We start from the raw sequence: 24,021 nt of genomic DNA, 5'->3' as shown, positions 1-24,021 counted from the left end.
GGCTCCTACCGGTGCGTGGACAGGTGCTGATCCTCTGGTTGATGTCCAGTGAGCAGGGTTTGTGGGTGACGGCGGTGGTCACTGACTCATACGGGTTGTCCTCGTCCTCCGGCAGGAAGACGTCCAGCGATGGTGACTTTAATATCTCCACAGAGCGCTTCGAGTCCTGCCAGGTGAGAAACATCAAATATATCAGAGAGTAGTTTGTTTTCTCCCTGGTGCCGCTGTATGAAATAACTTCAGACCTGAAAATCAATGCAAAGATATTTGGTCTCTACACAACGTATCTCGGGAACAGCTCATGCTTTTGATCATTTTGGCTCCCTCACAGAGATATGTCTCAAATCTCTCACCAGCAGACACAGCAGCTGGGTAGAGTCAGGTCCCTTCCCTCATCAGTCACAAGCACTTTCCATCAATTATCTATCGGAATAAAGAAGCTGTGTGACGCAAGGCAGCAACTTCAGTGTTGAGCTGAACGGTTCCACACATTCCTGGACTTCCATTCTTCAGCTTTGCCAGGTGCTTTCAGCTGCTGTGGCAGGACCGAGCAGCCTGCTGGTCTCACTCTCGCCGACTTCTGCAGCTTGGTTTGAGGTGAGACTGGTGTTAAAAACTGACTCACTTTATAAACACTCCTGCCCCAACACGGCTCTCTCTTGCTCTCCTGCCTCCATGTGAAGGGGGGGGCATTACTGTACAAGACCTGGCTTTGATTTGAACTACTTAGAACATATTCAGCCGTGAAGTGAAGGCACAGTATATAAATGACTTCAGTCTCGAGACAATAAAAGCAATTACAGGAACGGAGGGCAGATCTGCTCTCACGCTGGAGCAGCGGTGAAAGGGCCAAGCCCCAGAGGGCTGCAGGTTCCCTATCTCAGAGGCAGACGTGAGCCGGGACAGAACGCAAACAAGAGGGGAGGTTGGCGGGGAAGCCTGGGTTCGGCCAAGGAGACTAAACAGTTTGAATCCAACGGCGTGGCCTTTGCACAATGGCATTTGTCCCAGAACACACGGCTCCACCATCACTTCTGAGGCGTCACCAGCTCCCAGAGTGAATCCATGTTGGCTCTTCACCCTGCTCTGAACTCTGCTCGGCGCTGCACCCCTGACTGGCTCCAAAGCCATTACTCCCCCTGCCACCTCCTGCGACCACATGACCCAAACTACCCCGCGCATCAATCACAGCCGCGGCGCTCTCTAAACGGAATAATCAGCGAGAATGAAGAACAATCAGTCCCTTGGTGATTCTGCTCCTTCTGGCTGCGGCGGCAGCGGATCTCCGTCTTATTTCACACCGCATTATATTAAAAGGGCAACAAAGTGGCAGCGGCTTCTCTTCAGTCTCCATCAGCACTCAATTAGACGTGCATTAACACACTCTGCTGCTTTAGACGGCCACGCTCAGCAGGTGGTCTGGCTGTGTCTGGGCTGACACTGCTTAGATGCGACAGCCTGGTTAGCCGTGGACTTCGCTCAAAGAGCCGACAGGCCGGCTGATAAACGACCGCTCCCCCTCGCTGCAGGGAAACACTTTTCTCTCCAGCATGAGCCGATCTGACGTCTCAAATTAAAGGTGCGATGAATCATCTGCATGCTTAGATTGCTTTTTCATCCTCTGCATCACACACAAAGTGCTGGTGTGGGAGGAAGTAAGCAGGTCACAGTCCATTATGCACACAGAGTGGATATCACCCAGAACCTTGGTTTCATAATAAACAGAGGATTAGAGAAATCTGATTTCTGCTCTTTGATATTTCAGACGTTACGAAACAGCGGCGCCTTAATGCACATTTAGATCCGTCATGGGACGCGAGTGTGCGTGGGGTTTAACTCTATTTAAGATGTGATGACAGACGTATGCTTGACGGCGTCATTACATCCTCTTTACAAGGGCTTACACTGCGATATATTGGACACAATAAAAGGTCCGACTGGTGACGATTACGGTCTGTCATGGATCCTCGTGCAAGATCATCACAATGTTAGCATGTTGGTGAGTGAAAGACAGCGCTTCGAATGTGTCTCATGTTCAGATTTTGTTGTTTCCCAAGGGTCCACAGATGAAACCGAAATTCATTTCTATAAGGCACACATCGGCGGTGGCCTGTCTGTTGGCAAAATATGTTGTGAATGCAGGGGAAGACGAGACCTTTAGAATTATAGGAAATGTTGACAAGGAACCCCGGAGGTTTCTGAAGGACTCATTGTGAGGGTCCAGGAGGAAGCAGATTTGAGGTGTTCTGGGTGACCATCTGGGCCCACAAATGTTCTGGAGATTTGTAGGCTTTTGTCAATAGGTTTTCTTTTTTCAGAGCAAGTTCATCACTGCCACCTACTGTCCCAATGAACTCAGTGCTATCAACAACATCTCAAATGCTAAAGACGACGAAGAAGTCTTTTGGGGAGTACATGATCGTGAAGTATTTTGATAATTATATTCAAATTCTGCTAATCATTTGGGCTGACACTCCAGTACTGTCAGACAGGGCGATCATATCGAACACATGGTCATATGAGGTGCCATGAATCCCAAGTGACATGAGACAATTACATGGCGTACTGGTTGCCTACGCCGTCAGGACGTGCAGCAAGAGGTAAGACGTGATTCAACTGGAATGTAGCGCGGATGGCTGAGTTCCGCACCACGCTGGGGCGTAAGCGTTCACTAGAGAAGAGTCGATGTTGGATGTCTCAGGACTGAACATGTGATGCACAAGATTCTTATGATGTTAAAGCAGTCTCAGGTCTGGCAAGAAAGCCCGAACGTTCGAATCAAAACTCATGGTTCAGTAAAGCATTGACACATCCAAAGGTCAACAGCAGGTCAAACTTCTGTTTCAAATGAGAAAAAAATTGACTTCAGTTTTCAGCATCGAGCTAGCTTGCTGTGATGGACGACTTGTGTCAAGTGACTTGTTCATCTAATGATTCCAGTTTAAGATGGATTAGCTCACTGTTCCATTGATTTCTGAAACTGGCCTGGAAAGAATTTCTTGATCCCTTCATTCACAGTAGAATCAGCTGAAGTAGCTCATGAACATAACATAATAAAGAGAAGCAAAGCTGTGAGCTCACTCGCACTGGCACTGAACACTTTCCACTGGTACTGTGAATGACCAACGACCTGTCAGCTGAAGGTGGAAAGCAATGAATACGCCCTTGAAATGCCCTCGGATGGATGCTAGCGAGTGGCAAAGTTGGAGTCGGACAAGTTGAGTTTATGACCCTGAAGACCGGTCCGGCCATCCAGACTCAGTCAGGCAAGTTCGAGTGACCGAGCAAAAGACAAGACGGAAGTGGAATGGCAGACTGAAGAAAGGACAGAAAAGTCACTTGCAAGAATCCAAAACTTACGGCACTAGTCGACTGGAAGACGAGAAGAGGAGCAGGAGAGTCCAAGCTGAGCAGGAAGAGGAATACCAGTTCATACAGAGAAAAGGAAGCAGAGGAAGTGGGAGTGCATTCAGTTCGGAGCAGGGATTTCCTCACACACAAATGGAGGGAACATGATTTCTGCTACACACGCACACAACAAAGACCGTATTCAACAGAAAAAAAGTAGAGCTGAAGCCTAAATAAGTTAGAAAAACACGCGTCGCTACCTTCTGGATTCAAGTCCTGGACGGGTTCTGGAGCGCCGGGATGAGGCTTCACTCGATATGAAGTGAACAAAAAGTACTTGCTGTTCATTCAACCCCCCCTCGCTCGCTCCCTCCCTCTCTATCGGCACAGATAGCACACAGAGAAACTTGTGTCTGAGCTGCACAGGAAGAGCACAGACAAACAGAAGCCTCCACTGGCCACTAATTAGCAAGTCTTATGAAGCTCTGGTCCAAGTGCAGATTAAACGCTGGCGTGTGTGACGGTGCTCGGGATCATGTGACCCGCGGACTGCGAGGAATGGCGTGCTCGTCTGACGGGCACATGCTGACCCAGAATCCTTGAGACTGAGCAGGTAGAGCAGCATCAAGTGTGTGAGTAACCTACATGGGAAATGTGAGCACTGGTCTTCCTCTGCAGTGATCTCATGACACAGTCTAGAGGTCAGAGGTCATCAGATCGGAATGGAGGATGTAATTTGCTGGCATTTCCTTCAAGCAGCGGATGTGATTGTACAGAAATGTTTGGGGCGTTCCGGAGAGCATGGAGACAGAGAGAAGCCACCGGTGGAAGAATATACTGTATATATATATATATATATATATATATATATATATATATATATATACTCATTTAATGTCAGATTTGTGTGCTATATTGTGTTACTTAGGTTAAGAAAATTGTTACTTGTTCAAAACATTCCGAAACTTTTTTTATACCATGAAATTGAAAACATAAACTCTGAAGACACTGTGATCGGCCCTGTCTACTCACAACACTCTCAGTCAATGGTAGGAGACAGAGCACAGCATTTGCAGCCGTTGAAAGCCTAATGCGTCATCAAGGTGAATATGTTATGCCACGGGAGTGAGGATGGGTTGGTTACCTAAGAGCAACAGTAGGAGAGCACTGCACCAAAGACTGCGGTGATGACGGCACGCTGGTCTACTGATCATGAATGGGTGATAACATTCAGCAGACTGTTAACCTCCCAATCGGAGGGCAAATGGTGGTTATGTTGCTAGTTCAAGTCCCTGTCAGGCAACTGACCGTTTGCCCTCCAGCCAGCACACAAGTTTTTAACCAGTCACTTTCAAACTGGTCATGTGACTGACAGCCAACAGTCCAATTGAGTTGAAGTGATGACGTGTTGGTCGGCTGAGAATGGAAGAACAAACAGAGACTCTGTGATCGGCAGGGGCAAGAGCGCAGCAAGAGTTGGATATCTGAGCGCTCTTGACAGTTCACTTCATGTTGCCACAGCTGAGCAGAAAACACATCTCTGGCTCTTTCATCAGTTGTGAGATTTCTGCGCAGTCACTTACTCTCTTGGCGTTTTCCCCTCCATCTTTAAAGAAACACATTCACATCTTCATAATCTTCCCTCAGCACAGCAGGACATCGCCAGCTCTTGTTTTGGAGAAACACTTTCACACAGAGACACAATGCACTGTGTCATTCACGGTTGTTAAACGACTCAGATTTCCACCTCAATTGTCCAGCTCAAGCAATTTTGGGTGGTTGGTTGGCTTCCATCTGTGAGCACAGATTGAATCATCTGTAAGAGTCCAAAGGAGAGAAATGAAGATGTAACGACGACGGGAGAACATGGGGCGAACGAAGGGGACAGAAGGAAGAGACGGCAGGGGAAGATAAGGACCATCGCCTCACGCTGTCCTGAGAAACACACTGACGGGGATGAACTCCGACAGCATTCCAGATGGGCGGAGACTGTACCTCAGTAACCTCAACCTAAACAAAGATGAAACAAGTCTTGCCTCTTCATCTGTTGCACTGTAGAATGAGCTGGAAATATCATATTTTCCAGTCTTAGAGACACAATTGATTGACATGACATGCGCCCTAATTTGTCGAAACAGCAACGTTTTTCTTGCTTTGGATGTCATGTTCAAAAGAAGCCAGGCGGTTCCCTGATCACATGGAGAGCCAGTGGATTGTGGTTGACCTGGAGATGTCTGAGTGTTTACCCACATTTTTCTGGGGCCAGGAGCATCCAGGCCTCTGGGCTTGGGCTGCTGCCCCCGCTACCCCCATACTCCATGATGCAGGGTTTCCACCAGGACATTTACTGAGTAGATGACAATAAAAACACAAGTTTTGAATCATGAGAAGGATCCACCCTCAGGTGGTCTCTTCATATGTCCGACCACATGCATCACTTGAGTTCTGTGTCCCAAAAAAGACGTTTCTTTTGGGATTTCTCCGGGAAAAACACACAGCAACCGTCATGTTCATGTCCACCTCCACGATGCCTTATCCACTTGTTTCAATGTTTCCAGTTCGGTTCATTACATTTGTTCACGTGAGAGTTAATCTTTACAATAGAGACCATTGTGGCGGCTCTCATTCAAGCCATAGCAGCGTTTGTTAAGATGTAGCGGACACCCTGAAAAGGAAGCGAGAACTGGCAGAAGAACCACACTCTGACACACCAGAGATCAAACGGTCGCGACACATTACAGGTACTCTCATAAACAAATGGTTCCTCTTTTTGCACAGGATTGTTGCCCCCAGATTCAAACCCAGGACCTCACACTTCATAAACCATTTATTTCTATTTTAGACGCTACCTGGCAAAAGTTCAGTGACTGAAAGCCCGGAGATGAAATCAAGTGCCCTTGCTATATTCCACTTTCACCTTTACTATCTGCTCCCGCTGAGAGACCGAACTTCCCCCGCAGGGCTTGTGATGTTAAGAAGTGCCAGCACCAAAGACCTGGCATCCAAGCCCTGGACCCGAACACCTGGGAACAGAGGATGTAAGGTCACCAGCTGCTGCTTCAGAAGCACGAGAGGCAGGAGCGGGAGGAGGAATAGGAGGAGGAGAGACACACCTGAGTGAAGCTGTCAGACCACCAGATCCTGGACGTCTGTTGCCGGGCAACCCCCTGACCTTCATGATCCCCCCCCTCACACATGTTCTATTTGCAAGCAGCAAACAATTCCACTCCTTCATAAACGAAAGTCCCAAAGAGAGACTCACTGGCACCGAGTTTATCCACCAAATAAACACAGCGAGTAAAGACAACGATAAATTATGCACCCATTACAGGGGGCGATGGCAGTCCCTTGAATGCACGAGTGATCCCCCGTGGATCAGCAGCACCAGGTCTTTAATGAAAAGCTAGGATTTATATCTGAATGCGTCAGAAGGTAAACTCTGTGGAAATAACGCGCCACTCGTTACCGACTTGACGAGAGTTAATTTGAGCACATGAGACGCAATATCACACTTTCATTTCTTTCGGTTTTGGGAAATGAAAGTCTTCACTTGGCTCCTGCAGCTACATGAAGCTTTTTAATATCTTTCCACTCGCAGTTCAGCAGAACATCACTCTTGCAGCTCTCATCTCTCGTCAGCCTGTAGCTGCTCAACACAAATGAAAGAAACCTGTTGCACAAGGTTCCCGTTCTGTTCGGACCTTCACTCCAGGAGCTGAAACTTTCTGGGCTCCTAAACGACATTCCAATGGACCAAAACACTTGCTATGTTCCCAGTGGACATTTTAAAATGACAAATCTTGTTTACCAGTGTTGATTCACCAAACCCCACATGAATATATTCTGGCACCAGAAGGTCCAGAGTGAACACTCTTTGCGTTCTCATTGGATGACGCTATTAAAGAGAGGGAAATAAATGCCTCAGCTGATAAGCACAGTGACAATAAACCAGACGTGAACAATCATGAAAGTCAGAAGTAGATATTAGGTCAGCTCCACAGGACAGACCTCCCTCTTAGACATCCAGGAACTTAAACCAGCTTCTTTCAGTAAAGAAGCATCGATCTACCTCAAGTATCAAGCGGATGGATGAACACTTCTTCATCTCTGAACTGTTTCAGCTCATGTATCCACGATGCCTGTTATGGCACCACTCACATGAGTCGAAGTGAAGCCACCCCACTTGGTCCAAGACTGCGTCTATAAAGACAGAACTCCACTCTGGCTGAGGAATGCTTTAGCGTTATGAGACCTGAATCTGTGGACACACTTTACTGAGTGGCTGAGAAGATAAAAGTACCACAACACCACGCGCCGAGCTACAGCCGCTTCCTTATCAGGTATTCTTTTGTTCTTTTTCCAGGTATTGCTTCATTAAAAGTGGGGGAAGAAGCAGAGGGAGGGATTACTATGATGTAATGTCAACAGTTGGGCTTCACCTCAATTGCCATAGTTCCAGAAAGAAGCCGAACCCTTCCAGCACGCACCTGCCGGGTTTGCTCCAGTAGGTTGGGAGACAGAAGCCCACCAGTCCCACATGAACATTTTTGAAGGACGGGGTATTTAGTAAGGCAAACTTCAGTCCAGAAAGCAACTTCAGAATCAATCGATTTCAGCTTTCATGAAACCGACCAGAGCAGCAGTGGATTAATTCAGCACTGACTTGATGAACCAAGTGAGAACACAATTTCTCACAGGAAATAAAGTTCTCCACCACAAAGGACGACCTTGGTGTCTGCATGAGCGATGACCCCGCTCAGCGATCTTTCCTCACATTGATCTCGGTGTCAGAAAACACTCTGTCATGAAGTGAAACGCTCTCCTTTGAAAAGCCCACGGAATGATGGAGCCCCACAAATGCTGCATAATTAAATGACAGATACATCGGCCGGCGACGCAAATGTGACAGCAGCTCAGGAGGAACCAGCTCGACGGCGCTCATGTGGGAGAGAACAACACAGAGCGGAAGACGAAACATGACAGGTACAAATGAAGCCAAATATATTTTCTGGTTGAAGAGAATGCAGATTTGATTTATTCATAATTAATATCATGAGGCCATTAATTTCACGTCTTGCACTGCTCTACATTTGCACAAGACACGATCAGAAGAGATTAGCGGCAACAAACTTGGACACACACACACAGACAGCAGGAGGCCTCGTGCCAGTTTACAGAGGGGTCTGCTGTGTTCTAAATGTCAGATGTCCAACAGCTAAAGCCAGCGTGCTTTTCACAGCTAAAAGCTCGCGTCCTCAGCCACATTAATAAGCGCAGCACGTGGGAGCGCGAAGAGAAAACAGCCAGAACGGAGACGGCAAATCCGACAGTGATTCTGCAGGTGTGTCGACGCTGCAGTACAGGAAACTATCTCGGTTAGAAGAAGCGAGTGGTATTTGCTCGATATGAGCCGCTCTCCAGAGAATAACTGCAGCGGCAAGAATGAGGGCTTTGATGAAGGAAGCACTGTGAGGATGCACTTCTTCCCACCAAGTCATCAAATTACAGACTCTGACTCAGTTGAGCAAATCTTGGTATGAATCGTAGATACTTTTCAGCCATTCATTTTCCTCCACTCATTAACGGGACCTCTGGGGTGTGAAGCTACATGTGGAAGGCCCCCTTCGACGGGCCAGTCCCATCTCTATGGCCCAGAAAAGCAAGAAGAGAGCGCAGACCTCATGTACAACTATACTGTGATTTTGAACCCGGAAGAAGCTGAGCTAAAAGGCATAGGTCTGGTCTGTGTCTCGACCTCTGAATATCTTGGTCTCATCTTGGTCTTGATCTCCAAATATCTTGGTCTCGTCTTGATCTCCAAATATCTTGGTCTCGTCTTGACCTCCATATATCTTGGTCTCGGCTTGGTCTTGACGTCCTAATATCTTGGTCTCGTCGCAGTCTTGATCGCCAAATATGTTGGTCTCGGTCTTGATACTCCCCTGTTTCAATAATGTCTTGGTCTGGTTGGTCTGGTCTTGACTACAACACTACCTTTTCAAGACATTCTGCTACCACAAAAACAATGTGCACAAGCTGCACCAGCACTAAACACCAGTGAGTCAGGACTCAGTGTTGCAGCTGTGTCTAATAATGGACAACGCTCCCGTGCTGCTCCCACATTCACCCACACTCCAGGCACTAGTGACCCTCACGGAGAACAAGCTCCAGCAAATGTTACTTGTGCAGAGTTCATCACCCGAGCGGCAGATTAAATACTGAAATTCAGAAAATACAGGAAGAGGAGGCAAGCGTTTAGAGTGTCTCTTTCTCTGCGCTCCAAAGTTGCACAACACTGAGCTGTCACTTCATGTCGTACGTCAGCGTGTTCCCCACATTTTCAGCTCATGAAATAATGAAATATCATGAGCTCTAATGAGACTTATAAATATGATAAATATTTACTGAAGTGAGGAGAAATCAAGATGCTGAGAGAGAGCGAGATTAAAAAGGACAGAGAGACAGAGTGTGTGTACTTGGTTATCCTGCCTTGTGGGGATGAATTCTTCACTATGTTTGTAAGGACCTTATACCAATGTGGGGACATTTGGCCGACTCTCACAAAGATTAATACTTCAAAATAAGTGGGCGATTCTAACTGGGTAGCAGTTTCAGATGGTTAGGTTTAGGGGGAGAGGCTGGGGAAAGGGTGATGGCCAGGAGAGGTGCTCACAAGGCTAGAGATGCAAGTGTGTGTGTTTGAGTGTTTCCAATAAATGTTGCTCCAATTCTGTGCACCTGCAGTTTCTGTCTGCATTTGCAAATGTAATGTTCCTTTGTTTGTTTCCAGTATTTGTTTACGTGTGTCCTTCCAACAGTGTCCTGCCTTTTGTCACCATCAGTGGGCATTCGTATTTAATACATTGTTGTGTATGTTTTTTTCTGTTTATATGTTTACATTTGTGATCATAAATTACAGCTAAGGCGTGTGTGCTTTCGACGGATGTGTGTGTGGAGATTAGAGTGCTGTGTTTACCTCAGACAGGCTGGAGAATCCAAGGTGATGGCAGCCGTTGCAGGGCGTTAAAGCTTCCCAGAACCCGGTGGGTCCGCAGCTCTTCTCCATCTCCTCCTCCTCTCCAGCAGCTGCCAGAGGCGGAGTCGGCTGCTGTGACGGACAGAAGACTCCATTAACCACACGTCCAACCCGTGGACCCGGGTCCCAAACCGGTCGACGGGAGTTGCACCACTGTATTTAACTGCACCAAAACTAGGCCACTGGTGATGCATGTTGAGGTCGTGACCCAACTCTCCCAGAGTTCCAGGTTCCTCGTGAAACAGGCTCTTTTCAACCGGGCAGAGACTGTAGAAGTTCCAACTTTCAAACACCAAAATATTGATGCAAATATAAGGGAATCTGTTAAACGACAGGAGGAGTCATGTTTGTGTGTCAGGAGTACAATTTATGTCTTGAAACGAACCACAGTGATGCCAAAATGAAAACGCAAGAATTGAAATAAAGAGTGGTGTGGCATCCTATTTCCTCTTATTTCCAGTGGGACTGTGGGGCCCGGGAGGAGCCCTGGACTCATCCCAACCGAGCTCATGGAGTAAAAACACAGATGACGACAACGTAATGAAAGTGTTTGACTCTCAGCGGTTTCTTCATGACAGCAGCATCGCCCACTGATGATGTCACGCTCCATTCTTCCCTCCATTGTTCACTTCAGGAGCATCTAACCTGTGAACCATGGTCTTAGACTTGAGGAGCTCAGACCCATCTTTCCACTCAGCACCAGACCAAACACACCCTGGCCCAGCCGGGTAAAGAGTGTCAGTCCTCCGTGACGTCAGAAACACTTGTTACGGTTGCACCATAATCTTACAGGAAGCCTTCACTGTGTTTGCTGCATATTGTGGAGGAATTTCCCGGTAACTGACGATGGTCAGAGCCCCTCAGGGTGAATCCGGGACACAGCCAGGGCAGGTGAAGGTCACAAAACAACATTCTTGCTGGAGCAAAAATGGAAGTGGAAATGTGAAAACAAGATTGAGAAAAACACCAACGGGTGGAAGCAGAGAATGAAGACGGGGGAGATAAACATCCAAAAGGTCAGCAAATGTTGCAGATTGTCAACGGCAACACACACATATTGAGCTGCTTTGTGAGCGAGAACAACAGGTCGAGGCAAATCTTTGGAAACCGTCGGCCATTCATTGGGTCGAGGCTATTGACTGCAGAGCTTTGTTTCCTTCATCGATGCTGGAGAATAAGTCATTTCTAAACATGGTGGGTGAGCGGAGGCGCCCCCTATGGGAGGAATCTTTTCACATCAACATAGAAATCCAATGAATGATTGTGCCAACACCAACAACAACATCATCATGACCACCCTGTTTGAAGTTTGAAATGACGTTTTCTTTTCATCACTACTCATTTATTTAATGTTTTAAATGATTTCCAATATCCAGTCAAGTCATTTGCCACAAAATGTGATAAAAATCAACACTTTCAAGCACTTGTGTTATCAGGTCATGTTAACTCATAAGTTCTGACACTTGTACATTTCGGGATCACTTCACTGACATCCTGGTTTTGTGCTAAAAACTGAGCTTAAAAGAAGGAACTACACACAGTGTGTGTTTTACTGAGAATAAGTGTCTAAAGCAGAAGAAAGGCGGTGAAGACAGGTTTCAATCACAGACAGCGTCCCTGGGATTGCAGCAGTTTGGAGAGACACGGCTGCTTGACGCCTCCAAACACAAACAGTGCTCGAGTCCAGAAAGGAACAACAACAGCCGTAGCACTGGATATTGATTCAGAAACACCGGAGCCAACTGGGTTAGATTAGATTAGATTCCTACGTCAGCGTGTTCCCCACATTTTGAGCTCATGAAATAATGAAATATCATGATCTCTAATGAGACTTATAAATATGATAAATATTTACTGAAGTGAGGAGAAATCAAGATGCTGAGAGAGAGAGAGATTAAAACAGACAGAGAGAGAGACAGAGTGTGTGTACTTGGTTATGCTGCCTTGTGGGGATGAATTCTTCACTATCCTTGTAAGGACCTTATACCAATGTGGGGACATTTGGCCGACTCTCACAAAGATTAATACTTCAAAATAAGTGGGTGAGCGTCCCTGGGATTGAAGCAGTTTGGAGAGACACGGCTGCATGACGCCTCCAAACACAAGCAGTGCTCAAGTCCAGACAGGAACAACAAAAGCAGTAGCACTGGATATTGATTCAGAAACACCAGAGCCAATTGGATTAGATTCTGATTTCAGTGACGTCTGGTCACCAGTTTCATGACACACCAGGGATGAACGGTTCAGCCCCCATCCATGCACAGCACCCTCAACTATGGCGGTTTCTTTAGGTACAAAGGCTTGATCATTCAGACAGTGGAGAGCAAATGTGTTCAATTGGAATTTCAGCTCACAGAAAACAGGGAACTGAGTGTAAAGGCCCCAAATCCATGGCAGCACTTGAGATGTCTGTGTCGCAGTTAGTACCTTGAGAAAAACTGCCCCTTTGATTTGGAAAGGGAATCAGTGCACTGACCTAGTCGACCTGGAATGTAACTACAAAGGCAAACCTCGGACCTCGACAGGGAGAACAGCAGCAGGCTCCTCAGGTGTGTGTGTGTGTGTGCAATTAACAGTTGCCATAGAGACGGGGCAGCTGCGTCACTCCTGGGTCAGACAAGCTTATATCAAAAAATGGGCTCCAACCGTCACCCCCTCAGTCATATTTACGCGGGTGCAACAGCGTTTAATTAACAAGCAGGACACATCCTTCCTGCTGACATTGTTTATTCATGAGCCCAGACGTAACGGCTTCAGCAGCGCGGCGAGCAGAGGGCTGGTAAAACACCCAGATTAAGTCTCTGGGAGAATACAAATTGATACTTAAGAGAACGCAGGAGAAGGATGGAGGGAATTACAGGGGAGGGAATGATTCCTCCAGGAGAAAAGAACATGATTGATCAGGGTTTTGAACTGGTGACTGTGGATTAGAGTGTGAGCGGCAGAGAAATGGGGAATAAAAACAGACGCTGCGGTGAAGGCAATAGTCTAGCGTGGTGTGGGAGCCCAGGTGGGGTCTCACTTTGATGGATGACCCCTGTGTGTCAGCGAGTGTCTGTCTGGTGGGGAGCAGAATCCAACAGCCTTCATCACGCCGGGACGCTGATAAAAATAAATCCTGAGTCAACCGGTATTGATCTGAGCCAGATGGATTCATGACACTCTAGGGGGTAGCGATGTAACACAGGTTCAGCAAGGAACAAAACATTCCCACACGAATAATGACTGAAGGTCTTCTGCATCAACAAGTGGAACGAGCGCCACATTTGAAAGTGTTGTCAGAGATCCGGCACTGCCCTCTAGAGCCGAGACAGAATAACTACAAGTATGCAACATGATATTCGAGAACACCATTCTGAAAGGTGTGCTGGTTACAGTCAAGGCAATGAGATCCTTGACTCAAACTTTGACACCGACTGAAGAGGCACTGCAGTACTGCTCTGTCTCCTCTGAGTCTGGGAATTGATCCTGCTGCCCACACCTCACTGTCTCTGACCAGGACGAAACACAAGTATGAAACACTATCCAAGTGACATTGACTGACTTCGCACATTTCAAGGTGGAGCCTGTTGTGTGCCTCGTTTCACTTGAAGAGAAAGATGAGGCACTTCAGTTGGCAGGGCAGTTGCTCCAGACTTGACTATCAAGACAAGAGCGACACCAGATAGATGCAACTGTTTCGAAAATATGTCTAAAAAATAACAGTGCACTGCAAAACAAAAGCCATTTTAATACAATTCTGTTTGCAAACACTTGTTGTCCCACACACAGGCTGAATCACACTGCCTGCAGTAAGAGAACCACAATGTAACCAAGCGACTTCTTGTCTCCGACGACAACTTTATCTTGATACACATGACAGAGAGCAACAGTCCTGAGTCAGTGGGGGACACGAAAACCTCTCTCAGCCTGCTGTTTCCTCCTGTAGAGGACCTTGCTAATGTAGCTGCAACACGGCTGACATCATTCTTTAACTCATGAAAACAACAGTTGGTGTTACGCACAAGAGAAGCAACAGTAAAATGAATTAATGTACTGAGCAAGTCACTGACAGCTGAGCAGTTCTAACTTCACACCTTTAACATGTGACCTAGCTCTGATGTTTCTCAATCTCTGCTCAACTCCCTGATGAAAGCAAAACACGGGACAGGTATAAAACTGATGACTGGCAAGACAAGAATAACAGAAATAACAACCGCTGACAGCTGGGTTGGAGGACCGTTCAGCTACAGTCAAGGTTTCACGAGAAAAGTCAGAACAGAAACATAGTGACACATTGGAGGCATTCTGTGATAAACACAGGGCTGGATGAATGTGTGAAGGAAGTGAGTTTAAGACATGAAGGCTTACAGGGAAGGACTTGGTTGACCAAAAAAGACAGGATATTTGGAAAAGCCGGGCCTTATCTGTGGTGGATAGTCGGCTTCCTCGCTTTGGATCAATGACCCGAAAAGCCAGAAAGCTTGCTCAGTTGCTGCCACATAGGGAGAGAAGTCGTGCAACTGTTTTTTAATAGTGTCCTGTGATGTTCTGTAACTCAGGCTCTTCATGTTGATGCTGGATAACTGTGTTTAGTGTCAAAAATGTGTGCCTTCTTTAGAAATGTGACATATTATTTAAGTACTTGTCATACTTGATTTTGAGTGAGCGATCCATTGTGATTTGGAGTACTGGGTGTTCTGTTAACAGTCCCTGCATAATCCGCAACAATACACCAACAGTCATTTGTAGATAAAACATATTTTAGTGACAACAAATTCAGATGTTGCCACGAAGATGCTAGTTTAGCTTCAGGTGATCAGAATCAGAATCAGAATACAATTTATTGCCATGGTCAGTGGGGGTCCCACCAACTAGGAAAGTGCTTTGAAGTGCTGTTAATAAATAAAATAAAATAAAATAGGACGACTTCCGGTTTCGTCAGCGCACCATGAAGATTTGTCATACAGAGAGGATACTTTTCACTAGGTTCTTGTTGTAGAGGGAGAGCTTCCACACTGTGATACAGTCTCGGACCTGTTCATTGACAAGTTCATCACGTCATCACCGGCTAATGCTAGCTTGTAACTGCTAGCAACATTGGTCGACCGATCGCGTGCAGCAGCTGATGACGTCAGCTCAGGTCCGCACAGAAGATGCTTCCAGGTCAAAGTCATTGGTCGTTATTCGCGGTTTGCGAGACAACAAACACACATATCGCCTCTTTCAAGTCCCCGCGACACGGTTAACAAGCAGATTCTAACCTATAATCCGGCGGTTTTTCCGGGTCAATGACGGCGTTTTAGGGAACGTCCTCCACTAAAGAGCAACCCATGTCTCGAAACCGCCACCAAAACCGCGCCACTCACCCATTAACTCCCGCTGCTGCCGCTCGGGAAACAAGTGCCTTCGGTGCAAACCGAACCTCATTTCCGCTGTTGGAACCAAAATCCGCTCCGCTTGTGGAGTGCGCGGTATCTGTCGCGGGATGATGACGTCACACCCAGCGTTAACGTTCGGGTTTCTAAAAACGTTTTAATGAGTGAGAGAAACTTGAACTGAAGGACTTTCTACCACACGCCAAGCATTTATATCCAGCATATATATTGCGAAGTTCAGCCAGGCGGGCGCACCCAGGGCAGTGACAACACGAAGCACCGACCGACGGCAGCTTGCGGCTGCGCGGGGTGGTCCCGAGATGCTGACGAAGGCGGCGGCCACACCGGGAAATCTCGCGTGGCGCTTCACCAGCGAAAATAACGCCTGGTCAGCTGCCTGTCAGGTGCGTTCCAAGTAGTTTGTAGTGATGTTCGATTCCACTGATTTCCTTTCCGATCCGATACTGAATAATACTCCAAATATACCTCCAGTATATGTATGTGACTACACCTAATCGTAGCGTCCTTGAATACAAGGATGAGTAACTTGTTTATTTATGTACTCTGAAAAACATACATTTTAATGTCTTTAATTATTTACAACCACTATAAATGCAATTCAACATGAACACCTTCACCTTCTTCTGCTCTTATCCGGGGTCGGGTCGCGGAGGCAGCATTCGGAGCCGATCCGCACAAACCTCCTCCAGCTCCTCCCGGGGGATCCCGAGGCGTTCCCAGGCCAGAGCGGAGACATCATCTCTCCAGCCAGTCCTGGGTCTACCCTGGGGTCTCCTCCCCGTAGGACATGCCCGGAACACCTCCCCAGGGAGGCGTCCAGGGGGCATCCGGATCAGATGCCCGAGCCACCTCAGCTGGTTCCTCCGATGTGGAGGAGCAGCAGCTCCACCCTGAGCTCCTCCCGGATGACCCAACCTCCTCACCCTATCTCTAAGCCACCCTCCGGAGGAAACTCATCTCAGCCGCTTATATCTTTCGGTCATGACCCAAAGCTCGTGACCATAGCTGAGGGTGGGAACGCAGATCGATGGGTCTTGTGACTCGGCTCCCTCCTCACCATGACGGTCCGATACATCGCACAACGCATCACTGGTGCCGCTGCACCAACCCGTCTATCAATCTCACGCTCCCCTTTTCCCTCACTCGAGAACAAGACGGCGAGATGCTCCACCACTAGGGGCGAGAACTCTCCACCGACCCGGAGAGAGCAAACCACCTTGTTCCGGTCGAGAACCATGGCCTCAGACTTGGAGGTGCTGATCCTCACCCCGGCCGCTTCACACTCGGCTGCAAACCGCCCCAGTGCATGCTGAAGGTCCCGGTACGATGAGGCGATGAGGCATTCAAAACTCAGAATTGAGACTGAAGAACCTAAAACGTCCGATTGTTGTTCCATTCTGGAGCCACCACTGTTCAGTAGCACCGATTCTCAGTGAAAACCCCTTCACAAAGCACATTTTCTGCCGGTAAATGAAGGAAAGTCGAGGAGTCGAGTCCCATTTCTGAGCAAGATCAAATAAAAGCAATCACCAATTCATGTCGGCCAACAAAGACGCACTGCTTGGCACAACAGGAAGTGAAATAGACCTGATGACAAAAATAGTCTTCAGCAGATATAAATGCTTGGTGTGTGGTGGACACTGTCGTCCAATCCTGACATCATGTGACATCCTCATCCCGCGACACATTCCACAAACGGAACGATTTGGGCCGACCTGTCGGGACAGGAATGATGGTTCAGTTGAGCTATAATAAAAGTCTGGTATGTTTAGCGACGTTTGTGGAGATCCTCAGACTTCCCAGGTGCTTTCCCAGAGTGAAACACATAGCTTCTTTGAGAGGAACATTATTGGACCTGCTTCAGGTTGTGTTCGGTTTATCTGGCGCTGTGGCTTAGTTGGTCAAAGCGCCTGTCTAGTAAACAGGAGACCCTGGGTTCAAATCCCAGCAGTGCCTCAGAGGTGGAGCGTTGCTTTTAGACACTTCATCAAGACAGCAGGATTTATGGCACCAGTTTGATGAAGGACCCACAACACCAGTGGTTCCATGGTGGAATGGTCAGCACTCTGGACTCTGAATCCAGCAATCCCCGTTCAAGTCTGGGTGGAACCTCACTTTTATCCCTTAAATTTGATGAGTTTCAGCTGCTGATCTACTTCAGTGTCCCTCCTGCAGCCTTCCTCCACATGGATCCCAGCTCAGTGTCAGATCATGGAAGCAGAGTGGCGCAGCGGAAGCCTGCTGGGCCCATAACCCAGAGGTCGATGGATTCAAACCATCCTCTGCTATCAAGGTCTCTGTCTTTTATATCTCCATGAACACAAACATTTGTAGCTGGGTCTCTTTGTTTTGGATGCCATCGTTGATACTACACATTCTGGGTATTCCTCAAGACCGAGGGAGGTCGCAGAGTTCCTCAATTTAACTTCCTAAGAATTGGGACGGTCCTTGCTCCTTCTGCATTTTTGAGGCTTGAGGTTGAGGATGAAGGAAGGTATTGGAACGCACCCCAAGTCTTGGTGGAACCTGTTTACACTGCGATTTATACAGTGACCTTCCATTCCCCACAGGAGCCACGTTCCTCTATTGTTCATCAGTGTTTCATTGCTCCACAGACTTGCTCTCCAAGACCACTGGGCTTCTCTCTTCACCTGTGTGGCGCTGTGGCTTAGTTGGTCAGAGCACCTGTCTAGTAAACAGGAGACCCTGGGTTCAAATCCCAGCAGTGCCTCAGAGGTGGAGCGTTGCTTTTAGACACTTTATCAAGACAGCAGGATTTATGGCACCAGTTTGATGAAGGACCCACAACACCAGTGGTTTCATGGTGGAATGGTCTGGACTCTGAATCCAGTGATCCCAGTTCAAGTCTGAGTGGAACCTGTCATTTTCTCACAGTGAGCTCTCATTTCCAGTGCCTCCTCCGTCCGACCGGCACCCTATGAGCTCATGGCCAAGAGATGAACAGTATCTTCAGATGACACAACAGTGAGTTCCTCAAAGACAAGGAACATCCAAGAACCACTATGAAGGGAACGTCAGTGGTTCCATGGTGTAATGGTCAGCACTCTGAATCCTGTGATCCCAGTTCAAGTCTGGGTGGAACCTGTCTGTTTGTGCTGTTGATACTGGTGAATGGCAGGAGCAGCTAATTTACATGACAAGAGCTGTGTTCATCCACATGGATACTGGTGACCTGATACCATGTTGTGTACCAGGTCAGTCATGTCAGCAAGCTGCTCCAAAGTTCAAATGTTTCCAGGGAAACAGAGAAATAGAGAGAGCAAGAGACCCATCAACCTCTCAGTTTCTTTCAACAGCCTGAAACCCACCATCAGTACCGGGTCCTCCTCCCTCCACCACAGGGGCAACTTCGGACCCAACAGTCACTTCTCTGTTGTTCCAACAACAAACCTGGGTGCTGCGATGTCTGGCTCCTGCAGGAGGCGGCGCTTTAGCGGAACACGGCGGCCCATGACAACACCAAACTCACATGCAGTTTGGGTCCAACTGACTCGCAAGACTCAGACGTTTCAGTGTGTATGCAGAAAATATTATTAGTCCCACTGTCTCTCTGGTCGATGGATCGAAAGAGACCTCCAATCTTTCGAGGCCTTTTAGCCACACGGTTCAAACCCCAGTGTTGTTGTGCAGGTGTTCATCAGGGACAGCATGAGGTCCCTACGTGCGCGCTCACCTTGCTGACCCGGGTCAGAGTGCCATTGGGTCGATCGGGACGCTCCTCGTCCGACAGTCTTCCACTGCCGAAGCTGTCCATGGAGTGAGAGGAGATGGTGTGGCAGAGCTCCTCGAAGGAGTAGTCTCTGTCTCGGCACTTCTTGATCTCATGGAGCAGTTTGGAGAGCTCACTGGTCACCGCGTCATCTGGGGAGCACACAGGAGGGGGGTCAGCAGGTGGCGCTCAGCAGAAGGCCTCCTCATGATGATGTCAACCCACAACAACACAAAAATGGATCCTGATTTCAAGAGCGCTGGTGATTCATCAGCAGAGGATTACATAAAAGCTGTGACCCACTTTGCCTCACAATATTTTAGGAAGCAAAGATGGCTGCGGTGATAGTGGTCAACATTGTTTGGTTTCAGAAGCAGCTCGCCTCCTGCAGTACTTAACTTTGGACGCAGGTGGCAGTGTTGGCCAAAGAAACAACAGCGTCATCACAGTGTTGCGCCACAAGGGGCGCTGCTCACCACCGCTGTGGAAGTGTGAGTCGTGTGTGCGTGTCGCGAGTCAACTCACTCTTGTGCCTGAGGGACGGGGAGGCAGACGGTGAGGAGATGGAGGTTCTGGGGGCAGGTACCGGACACTTGCGGACCGGCTCCTCCATGACGCTGCGCCTCTCCTGCTCCTCCGTCACGTGCTCTGCAGAGAGGAGGCAGTGACGCAACATGTCGTGCAGCAGGTGCGGAGAGTCACGGGAGTGCGCCACCTTCAGGCAGCTACAGCACACTGCTCGCTCTACATTCAGAAGACAGCACTGTTCACCAGCCACAGACGTGCCAGTGTTTGATTACACTCACCTCACCTGGGAAACACATGTAGCTGACTTAAGAACACAAGCTCAAACAGTTGAGGGATGAGGATTTTTAACACTATCAATCCAAATCAGAAGAGTATGTTGGACACGAGTGGCGACAGCGCATGTGCAGGAGCTGCAGTGGCAGCGCACGGCGCTGTGGCTTAGTTGGTTAAAGCGCCTGTCTAGTAAACAGGAGATCCTGGGTTCGAATCCCAGCAGTGCCTTTTCTGAAACACACGGAACGCTAATGTTGACGTTTTGTCCAAACAGAGTTGCCGACCAGGACCTGCTGCTGGTCCACTTGTGGGTCACGGCTTGGTTCTCCCCAGGTTTTAAGGTGTTTTTAAAGACTTGAACTGGATTGAAAACAGAAGATCAGGTTCACCAGCGGCTAAAACTCGCTTGTGACTGACGGCGGCATCTGGTGCAGACCGAGGACGCACCTGATCCGTCGGCTGCTCGCTCAGACCGGCGACACTCTAAGGCCCTGGTGCATTGCTGGAGCAGGAAGATGAAGAGGCTCTGAAGCCTCAAGCTGATGCTTCCTCCACAGAATATTCAAATTAGAGCTTAAATAATGGAAAACAAAGGAGCAGATCAGGAGCGTCTTTTATGAAATAAATGGAAGTTTAATGGAAGTGAGTCGTCGGGAAGGTTTGTTCGGCGCCGTGTCTCAGATCCGAGTTGAAGATCTGATTAAATATGGAGGGAGGTCGGCAGCTTCAAGGTGGCTGGAAGACAGAGGCAGTCACCAGCTGCCACTCGTGACGCAGGCACACAGTGAAGAGCAGCCAGTGTGAACCAGTGCCCTCCATGAGCTCGATCACTCAGCACTGCTCATGACGACCACCCTCCACCGGAGCAACTGAGTCAGCCGGCTGGTGTCTCTGCCTCCTGTCAGAGTCTGTGTGGATTGGTTTATCTTTGAGCCTTGTGAGGAGATTTGGCCGTTTATGAGGTTAAGCCTCAGTTTGAGGGGTCAATCTTCAAAATAACAGGGTTCCAGTCTGGTTCAGAGTCCTGGTCCAGGTGAGCCATGTGTTTTGGATGGTGAGGTTCAGGGGGAGAGGCTGAGGAAAGGGTGATGAGAGGGTGAGGTCCTCACAAGGTCCTAACAAGGATGGAAATATGAAGTTACGACTCCACATGATGATTACATCTTTGCTTACGTGGAACTATGAACATATTGCTGTCCATCCATCCAGTTTTCAACCATCATCCATCCATTCGTCATCTATCTATCCTTCAGTCCATCATCCATCCATCTTTCAATCCATCATCCATCCATCCATTCATCATCCTTTCCATCATCACTCCATCATCCATCCATTTATCTATCCTTCAATCCATCATCCATCCATCTTTCAATCCATCCATCCATCCATCAACTCATCCATCCATCACTTGTCCATCCATCCATCCATCCATCCATCACTCATCCATCTGTCCTTCAACCATCATCCATCCATCCACCCACCCACCCTTCCATCCATCATCCATCCATCCATTCATCATCTATCTATCCTTCAATCCATCCATCCATTCATCATCCTTTCATCATCACTCCATCATCCACCCAAATACCTGTCCTTCAATCCATCATCCACCCATCCATCCACCCATCATCCAATCAGATTTCAGAGCCTCCAGTCTAACACCCAGCAGTAAATGGGAGCCAGTGTTGGTCAGCAGTGCTGTGTTTAGTGGTGCTCCTCCTGAACTAGAGTAGTTTCTGACTGGGTGAACCTTCGGCTCTTCGGCTGCGTTCCCAAGTGACCCTCTTATCTAATTGTTTCTCTGCGGGGCAGGAGGGCCAAGTCAGCTTGAGATTTTTGGAGAGGCTGGTGGACGACCGGAGGACTGAGGTGCTTCTGTAGTTTGACTCAATCTCAAGCTCATCGCTGTTTCCTGTTGTCAGCGCGAGGCATATTCAGGCTGCACTCATGAAGATGATTCCAGCATTGGAGGCCGACATGACGTCAGGTCTGAGGGAGCATGAACCTGGAGCACTTCCTCTGTTGGCCCTCGAGGGACCCTCGCAGGGGCTGATGTTCTGGGTGGCTCTGGATCTAACGCAGGGCAGTGACGGTCGGTGACCTGACTCCTACCTTGGATGAGAGCGGTGATCTGCTGCGACTTGGGGGCAGGATGTTCTCGGAGGATCTCCAGAGCGGTTCTCCCCTGACAATCCTTCAGACTGGTGTCGATCCCTGAAACACACAGAGCAGCGCTGACACGCAGAACCACGCAGAAGTGCTGACTCAGCTCTCAGAGAAGCAACTGGTTTGTTTGGCTGTGGAGCTCCTTCAACACGAGCTTGGTGCCACCCGCGCAGAAACACCAGCAGCTCAGAGTTTGAAATAGCTGCGCTATAAAGTCCAAGCCTTGTGATTAGCACCGTGCTATTGCCAGCTCAGAGCGCCATAAAAACCTCGCCAGCCAAATGTGTCTGGAGCCAGTGAAGCTTTCCTCTGGACCAGGATGGCGAGGGCAACCAGACCGTCCCGCTGATGGAGGAGCACACGCTTGTGTTTGGGTTCGGGAGAGGTGCAGGGACTTTACTGGACCCTCCTGACTGGACCAACAACGGCTGCCACCTCACACTCACACACGGGAGGAGAGAGCTGCTGACTCAGGAGGAGAACAAGACCCACACGCTGGACAGGAAGGAGGAAGTGACACAGGACGTGGCTTTATAAAAACAACCTGGATACAGACGTGTTAGAGGCGTGGCTCTTAAGTATAGGGCCGGGGCCCATGGTTGGGCCGCGAGAAGTGTTTTTGTTTCACACCTCGGAGACGCCCAGTTTGAATCCATGAGCCACGTATGGTGGCAGTAGTGAGTCACTGAATTTTGCATGACATCTGCTGTCATGTCTTGGAAAGAAACAATAATAAAGAAAGTGATGGCGCCCTCTACAGTAAACACTGTTCACCTGTTGGAGCAGTTTTCTAATTCAATTTTATGGCGATACTTTCATTTATGCTTTACTTATCTCCTTTAACGTTTACTTATGAAACAGAAAAGATGTCATGATATTTAGACGTTGTTTTATGATATTTATTTTATTCAGAATTTCAATTACAAATTACAATTTGTGGGTGAAAAGGTCAAAATAACTGGGTTCCAGCCTGGTTCAGAGTCCTGGTTTAGGTGAGCCATGTGTTCTGGAGGGTCAGGTTTAGGTGGAGAGGCTGGGGAAAGGGTGATGGCCAGGAGACGTCCTCACAAAGATGGAGCTACACGTGTGTGTGTGTGTGTGTGTAGGACACTCAGCTCCCACTCTGCCTCCTTCCACGCCCCCCTCCGAGCAGGTCACCCGTCTCACCCCGTTTCCTGATGTACCTGATTCTAGCAGCAGTCGGACGACGTCCATCTTGCCGTAGAGGGCAGCCTCGTGCAGCGCGCTGCCGTTCTCTGTCTGAGGGAGAAGCAGAAGCAGCGTTACGACTCGTCCACTCCAACAAGGGTCGACACCAGCGGGTGAGAGGAGGCTTCAGTGAAGAGCAAAACTCTGGAGCCCCTCTGCTTCACAACACTTGGATCTAATGTCTTGGTTCATCTGACGTTCCCACCATCTTGTGACATCACTGAGGGCGGTCCCTCAAGGTGGCTACCAGGTCAAGTGTCATGGCTCGGCAGGGTCTCAGAGTCCACGGCTGCAGCTGAACCTGAGGAGGTCTTCCTGAAAGCACCTGATGATCATGACAGACCTGTGTGCTG

The 24,021-nt window shown here is 48.4% G+C and overlaps 1 protein-coding gene and 3 non-coding genes across 10 annotated transcripts in view; 3 read left to right on the top strand and 1 right to left on the bottom strand.

Annotated features, from left to right (window-relative positions):
- Positions 1-24,021, bottom strand: part of anks1b (ankyrin repeat and sterile alpha motif domain containing 1B) — a 148,039-nt gene that overhangs the window by 81,254 nt on the left and 42,764 nt on the right. For 4 of the 7 annotated variants that reach the window (XM_053861571.1, XM_053861561.1, XM_053861562.1 and 1 more), the window contains exons 6-11: positions 23,644-23,719; positions 22,406-22,507; positions 20,018-20,140; positions 19,457-19,644; positions 10,325-10,456; positions 10-166 (exon numbers count right to left, since the gene is read on the bottom strand). In XM_053861571.1, coding sequence (XP_053717546.1) covers positions 10-166; positions 10,325-10,456; positions 19,457-19,644; positions 20,018-20,140; positions 22,406-22,507; positions 23,644-23,719 — 778 coding nt within the window. Of the gene's footprint in view, positions 1-9; positions 167-10,324; positions 10,457-15,732; positions 15,973-19,456; positions 19,645-20,017; positions 20,141-22,405; positions 22,508-23,643; positions 23,720-24,021 lie in introns of those variants that run through there. The other 3 variants (XM_053861563.1, XM_053861565.1, XM_053861566.1) reach the window with 3 other exon arrangements.
- On the top strand, positions 17,645-17,718 carry trnat-agu (transfer RNA threonine (anticodon AGU)). The gene has a single exon. It is a non-coding gene; the product is annotated as a tRNA-Thr (tRNA).
- trnat-agu (transfer RNA threonine (anticodon AGU)) lies at positions 18,420-18,493 on the top strand. The gene has a single exon. It is a non-coding gene; the product is annotated as a tRNA-Thr (tRNA).
- On the top strand, positions 20,448-20,521 carry trnat-agu (transfer RNA threonine (anticodon AGU)). The gene has a single exon. It is a non-coding gene; the product is annotated as a tRNA-Thr (tRNA).

Source organism: Synchiropus splendidus, chromosome 4 (assembly GCF_027744825.2).
Source record: "Synchiropus splendidus isolate RoL2022-P1 chromosome 4, RoL_Sspl_1.0, whole genome shotgun sequence".
NCBI lineage: Eukaryota > Metazoa > Chordata > Actinopteri > Syngnathiformes > Callionymidae > Synchiropus > Synchiropus splendidus.
Note: the sequence above shows the minus strand (reverse complement) of the source record. Positions and strands in the feature narration are given on the sequence as shown.